The sequence below is a fragment of the Pistacia vera genome, unplaced genomic scaffold (assembly GCF_008641045.1).
Source record: "Pistacia vera cultivar Batoury unplaced genomic scaffold, PisVer_v2 Contig129, whole genome shotgun sequence".
Lineage (NCBI taxonomy): Eukaryota > Viridiplantae > Streptophyta > Magnoliopsida > Sapindales > Anacardiaceae > Pistacia > Pistacia vera.
The window spans coordinates 625,313-632,534 of record NW_022195346.1 but is presented as its reverse complement, the minus strand read 5'-3'; the positions used below and the strand labels follow the sequence as shown (position 1 = coordinate 632,534).

Below are 7,222 nucleotides of genomic sequence, written 5' to 3'. Positions count from 1 at the left end.
CCCACCTTGATCAGATTGTAGGGTTTTTAGTTTACATCCAAATTGCCTTTCAGTAAGATGCTGAAATTTGATAAAAACTGATTGGACTTCAGCTTTGGTCTTAAAAGGAAACAACCATGTAAATCTACTGTAGTCATCCAAAAATTGCACATAGTATTTAAAACCTTCTACTGAGATACAAGGGGTAGGGCCCCAAACATCACTATGGATCAGTTCTAATAGAGCTATGGCATGAGATTGTGATGCTGGAAAGCTAGACTGGTGTAATATACCTAATTGGCAAGCATCACAATAGGTAACACTGGAACTAACAGAGGTCCTAATTTTCGATGGAAATTTTAAATGCAAATCAGTTAAAATTTGATGCTAAGTTTGTGAATGAGGATGACCTAATCGTTTGTGCCAAAGCATGTATTCACCAGACTGTGTGTTAGCAATTAAATAATAAACATCAGTATTATTGTGTTTGTGGTCCGAATTATCAGATATAAAGACTGTTTTAGAGACAGAACTATTGTCAGAATCAGAAATTTCATTATTTTTCAAGCAAGTAGTACATTGACAATTTTCAGTAACAAAAGATGTACAAGTGCTATTATTTAAAACATGAGAGACCTTATCAACATTGTCACTAAGATAAAAAAAAAAAATCTAACCTGAAGAGGACTAACCTCTATTATAGAACTGACTTGTATTATTGGACTAACCTTCATTTAACTGGACTGAACACCTGATGTCATTACAAGTATTTGACAGTTGAGAATCAGGTTTCTTAATAGAGGTAACAGAGGCTATATGGGAAGACAAATTATTTAGGGATGACATATGAGGAGCATAGGAAGGCTTGTTGGAGGAGGAATTCAGTTGGTACAGGCCCTCTTTAAGATCCCCTTGCAATAGGATTGCTCTTGTGAATTTGTCCTTGACAACACAACAATGAGCATCAAATTCAACAATGACGTTGTTATCTTTAGTAAACTTAGAGATACTTGATAGGTTTTTTTGTAATTTTAGGGACACAAAGAATGTTCTTTAGATGCAAAGATTTAGAATGAAAAGTACTAGGCAAAAAGGAATGACTAGTATGAGAAATATTAAGGTACTCACCATTTCCAACCTGAAGTTGATCCACTCCACTGTAGTTTTTGTTGATATTTAGATAATTGAGGTCTGAAGTGACATGGTCAGTTGCCCCTGAATCCATATACCACACTGGATCAGTGAGTGTAAGAGATGTAGCCACCGCAAATTGTTGTGCTTGTGGAAGGGACTACACTGAAGAGGGTGAAGGTTGAAAGGGTTGTGCTGAGTGAAAATTGGAACCCACAGCCACGAAATGTGCTTGATTCTGACTAGTTATCTGCTGACTTGGAACATTATAAGCAGTAGCAGCCACATTGTCAGAATGATTTGTGCCATTGTTGAAGTTCCCATGTTGAGTACCAACTTGAGTATTATAAGATGGTTGTGGATAAGCTGATGGACAATAAGAGCCTCTTGCATGACCATTAAACTGAGGAATGCTAGATGGGTAATGATTTCTACCACTATTGTATTGATAATGGTTGTATGAATGCTGGTTGTTATGTGGTTGAGATGATAATCCTTCATGATATGAACTAGGTGGTTGTGATGGGTAGCCAATGGGATTCTAAGACATACCAGTGAAAGCAGAGTTATACCTATGATAACACTGCCCAGTTGAATATCCTGTTTTACTGCATAATTGACATATTAGTTTTCCTCTTCCAGCACTATGTCCTCTTCCTCTACCATATGATACTCCCCCAAAATAAGGTGGTATGTTGTTATTCAGAGGTTGATTATAGGTTTGAGGGATAGTTTGAGAGCTAGGTATTATGGGATATTGAGGGTAATGAGGATTGCCGAGAGACATCAGAGTGGGAGGTGTTGTATAACATGGTCCAGTCATTTTGTCAGATTGTTGGCTAACTAGGTTTGGTTTGGAGGAAATGTTTGTGACATTGTTTGAACAATTAGAATCACCAACAGAGTTGCCAATAGAAGCTATGTGGGCTGAACAATTGTATAGATCAACAGCATTGAACTTTTCAAGTCTAAGTTCATATTTTTGCAGCAAAAATGTGGCTTCTTGCAATGTAACAGAATCAAATTTCGACTCAATTCATAAGGTTAAGTTCACTACAACAGCATCGAACTCAGGACCAAGTCCATCTAAGATGTATTGCAGTAAAACTTCATCAGTAATTATCAGTCCACTACAGACAGACTCTTTGAAATTTCCATCATCTTTTTGACATAATCTCCTACATTTAAATTTCCTTTTTGTGTTGTCTGAAGTAAATTCTTGAGATGTAACGCTCTAGCGTTTGCAAACCATATCTTAGTAAAGCTTCTACATTTGGACACATACCTAAACATGCTTTCTGAAATTGATGCCAATAACCAACTAACTAAGAACTTATTAGTTTTTTTCCACATTATATAAGCAGGATTCAATTGCTCATTAACTGAAACATTACTTGCCCTAACTTCACCACTAGATTTACCTAACTCATGATCAATTGCTGAATAAGAAATTATAAGAGGTGAGGGACAGGAAACCCTACCAAGTAGATGATCTTCAAGTTCGTGAGAGCCAATTGTGGACAACACCTGAGAGCTCCAAAAAGGGTAATTACTTTAGGTTAGCTTCGGATTTATGACCTGATGACTAGTAGCAAGAGCTGGAGTAGCTCGATTTGCTTATTGCTTCAACATCTCGTTTGAGTCGTTGAGCACATCAGAAGATTTTCCAGAGTTTGCCATTGACGCCAGTCACGGCTCTGATACCATGTGTGATTGCAACTGAAAACAGAGAACTGAAAAACAGAGAGAGAGTAAGAACAGAGAAAGCACAAATCTCTTTACTGAACTTTCGTTAATAACAAAGAAAGAGTGCTACTGTTTTTACATATACTCAATTTAGTAGACTTTAACACTCTAAACGACAGTGTTTTGGGTGTTCATTATTTGAGCTAAACGACAGCGTTTCCTTCAATAACTTTGGCACTTTGTCATTTGTCCAACAGATACATAGGCAAAGAACTCTTGTACACAAATCCAAATATGCTTATTAAGTTGTTAAATTTGTTACAATTGCTCCATCCAAGGCTTATCATTGGATATGTAATTATAAAGTAGTTTCTAATCGTTTTATATCTTAATTTCCATGGATTTATAAATCTTTAGCTATAGGAAGCCAGCTAAGTACCCTAATTTTCGCGTTCTTTAACATCATAATCAATCTATGAGCTGTATATTTATTTGGCATGGTATATAACTCTATATAAGGATAATATAATAGTCAAAATTCAATCACATTTATGTTTACAATATGTGACATATCCCTAGAAGAACAAGACCATCGCATAAATGATCTCAAATTCAAAACATCAACACTTTTTTCACAAAAGCTCACACATATATCTTACAATGATATCAACAAGAAGGGGACAGTCTATATCTTACATCAAACATTATTCTTATCCTATCTTACAATATGGACATGCATGCAACATCAAGTGAAGACTTACCAAAAGATCGATGATATCAATTATGAGTAATACTACATATATAACTTTTTTCATATAATATTATATAGCAAAATATGATCGATTGAGTTTAAATTAAAATTAAACTTACACCCAATCATCTTTTGCCACATAATGTTGTATGAAAAAATGTTGTATGAGTAGGATTATTCATCAATTATAGGTGGAAGAAGAGCTGCTGTTTGATGTGTAGTTGAAGTCATTGAATTTGCTGAGGAGATTCTGCACATATTGTCTTTTGATACCGATTCGAACCAGGAACCCTCCTGATTCTTCAAGATTTGGCATTAGAAATGCAGTTTCAGGAACAGGAGTTGCCAAGAGAGCTGCAGTTGAAACTCTTCCCCATCCAAAATCAAGGGCATGCAATGGGAACTTTAACCAATCAGTTACTATTGTCAGCTCTCTCATGGAGGGTAAAAACTTATCAGAGGTCTCAAGAGCCTTCGCATATAATTTGATATATTCGTCCGTGATAACACCTTTCGCAGCTTGAATTCTTTGGATTGTGTAATTTAGAGGTTCTTCTAATAGCTCTCTCACCAAACATGACACTGAGGCAAGGACAATGGCATTGCCACTAAAGTTTTTACCAAGAGGGGGATGGAACCGGCTTCTTGAATCCACTGGGAATTGCAAACATATTTTTGTATCGGGATGTAGCTTGAGAGCAGTCACTCTTGCCTTTATGTTCAGAATGTCAGCATCAGCCATTAGTATACCACTTTTAGTTCATCAGTATTTTAAAAGGGAAGACTCAAGATATATATAAAATGATCATGTTAGTCATAGTAGATGTCCTATGAATGTATTACATAATTTATGAGCAATTCTTTTGAGGAAATATCACTTATTTCCGTTGACATGTTATTGTATTATAAGAAAGGTCAGCAAAAATTTGAAAAAACTCAATAATTTGACATCAACTTTTTAAATTTACGATGGTTAAGTGAATAATTTGAAAAATAGCTCAGGGGAGATTAGTGAAATATATTTGTTTTCTTTTTCCTTTACACCAAAAATCTGGTAAGAGTACTCTTCTTTAGTTTGTTTTATAATTAATATAAAGCAAATTATATTAATTATAAAACAAACTAAAGAAGCAAATAAACAACAAATTGGCAGATTGTATATTCGGAGCAATCTGAGTTCGTTAACATATAAAAACTTCACTTTATTCTCGGTCAGTGAAGTTGGATTTTATAAAAATCAGAAGACTAATAGTGGTCCAGGGGAGTTCAGTTATGAATTAATTAGTTATCGAATCAAAATTAATTTTCTTTTTTTGCAATCACGACACAACCACAAAATTACAATAAAATATGCAATAACAAATACTTACCTTCCATACATGTGCGCATAAAATATCAAATGTGGAGCACTTAGAGAGTTTGCCACTTTCCTTAGTAGCCAGCACTTTCAATCTCTCTACAACTTCCTTCTGCACACTAAGTGTAACAAGTGCAAGCTCACCTTGAGGCTCAATCTGCCCAAATTTTGATAGCGCCGTTTCCCAGCATCGGTCATCGGAGGCCATGGCTTCCATAGGTATGCCATAGAGATCTTGAATAGCTGCAATGTGTTCTTGTTCATATATTGAAGAAGTTTTAGGGCTTGAATTCGGAGAATAGATGGCTTGTAGAAGGGCAGCTCTTGAATGGTTGGGCGCAACAAGGTTGGAATCATCTTTCCCTTTTGATGTGTTAGCCCAAGCTGCTAGAAAGTTGAACGCGCCGACGCCATCGAACAAAGCATGGCTGCCTCCAATACCTATTGAAATCCCTCCACAAGCAAACTTTGTCATCTGCAAAAGAGGTGAAAATGTCTATCAACTGATTAGGTATCTTGAAATCGTAAAAAAATACATTTGAATGTTCTTCCACCGATATTTGAGAAGATTAATCCGTTGTACAACCCTTTGTGTTTTGCAACTTGAATTAGAAAAAGAAAAGAAAAAAATAATTAGGGCAACGGAGAAATACAGAAAAAATAAAAGAATGAAAGCAGAAAGATAGAGAAGAGGGAATGCCATGTGTATTCTCTTAAGCAAAATTAAAATAACACTACATACCATTTATATTTACTCAGTTTGAAGAAAAAGAAGTAAAAATAACCTCTCCTTTCAATTTTCCATCTGGGGTTCTTAAAGGGGTTTTACAAGTGTAATCAAACCAATTCAAGGAAATGATAGAGGGCGTCTGCAGTTGTTAACCAATCAATCATCACAATTTCCTTTTAATTTTTTAGTCTATCTCGTGTAAGTTGAATTCAATAAAAGAAAAATGGTGCAGTAATCCTGCTAATAAGAGAAAGCTAAACTGGATTAGTAATTTCGGGTTATCGAATCTTGACGAACATTCATGAAAGTTAAGTATTATGTAAGACAAGATAAACTAGATTTTTATTCATGGTTTAAGGTTATGTAAGACAAGATAAACTAGATTTTTATTCATGGTTTAAGGTTAGCAGGTTACTACTATGAAGTGATCTTCCAAAATATATAAGAGGCTTTCAACGTTTAATGAATACAACAAATAAAATCTATATAGGTTTAGGTCTCGGGTTAGGGTTTTATTATTCATGAGTAAATTAAGCTAACTGTTTGTGAAACAGAGATGCCCTAGCACCTATTTAGATGACAAAAAAAATTAAGAGATTATGAAATCAAGAAATTAAAAATTCTTGTGTTTGCTGATATCTCTTGAATAAAATTAAACCTCTAGAATTACAAGTGCAAACTTTGCAAATTGATCGATGATTGATGATTTTGAAAACTAAATCTCTCTTAACCCTTAAAGAAAAACTTTAAAATCTCCCCTACCACCAGCAATGATCAAGTAAGCCTGTGAAGAGAATATAAACTTTAAATGGAGAAGAGAAATAAAATATATGTAGGGTTCTTATTTCATGAAAAATACAAACCTGCACAACAACCAGGGGGTTTTCTGATATATCATTTGCTTCAGGAAGTTTAGGAACTAGCTTTTCATAGCAAGGTTTATATTCATGCAAGCAACCAAGCTCTTCAAGCCTGGACTTAGTCAAAGCAGTGACCATGGCGACGCCTTCATCGTTGCAATCAATCTCTAGCTTCCCTGTAGTCCCATGGAATTTAAATCTCCCTGCAGCCGGATACCATTGACTCAACACCTTTTGGAGAGCTTTTTTGGCTCTCTCAACATGATCAATTTCTTTTTTCAACTGAGACTTAAAAAAAAAGATCATGTAGAGAATTGCTGGAGACATCCTGTCGAGACCAGAGAGATCAATAGTTTGTGTATTGGATTGTTCACATGGCCTCACAGTTACAGTCTCCTTCAAGGTTATCTGCAAATCCATTACTTAGGAAATGATTGAGAGAATTATATATCTTAATGGACACTACAGAAATTATGAAAGTTGTCTCAAGTACATCAAATGTGATGAAAACCCTAAATTTATACCATTACAAAACTAAAAGATGCTGTCTCAGGTCAACTTAAAGGAAACCCTACTTCCATAAGCAAGTAGGCCTGCCTAATGTTGCTTTTTGGAAAAGTTAAGTAGTGGATGAGCTAGATTTAAATAAATCTTTGAAACTATAATGAATGATATCTAATACAAATTTGCATATTAAAAGATGACTTTGTCCTATATGTAGAGTGATG

General features: G+C 35.0%; 1 protein-coding gene across 1 annotated transcript; it reads right to left on the bottom strand.

Annotated features, from left to right (window-relative positions):
* Positions 1-3,695: 3,695 nt before the first annotated feature.
* Positions 3,696-6,967, bottom strand: LOC116121946 (brassinosteroid-related acyltransferase 1-like). The gene is made up of 3 exons (XM_031407855.1): positions 6,498-6,967; positions 4,918-5,379; positions 3,696-4,259 (listed from the first exon to the last, which is right to left on the bottom strand). Exons 1-3 carry the CDS (start codon positions 6,912-6,914, stop codon positions 3,729-3,731), a joined length of 1,410 nt encoding a protein of 469 aa, XP_031263715.1. The 5' UTR covers positions 6,915-6,967; the 3' UTR covers positions 3,696-3,728.
* Between the last annotated feature and the right edge of the window lie 255 nt (positions 6,968-7,222).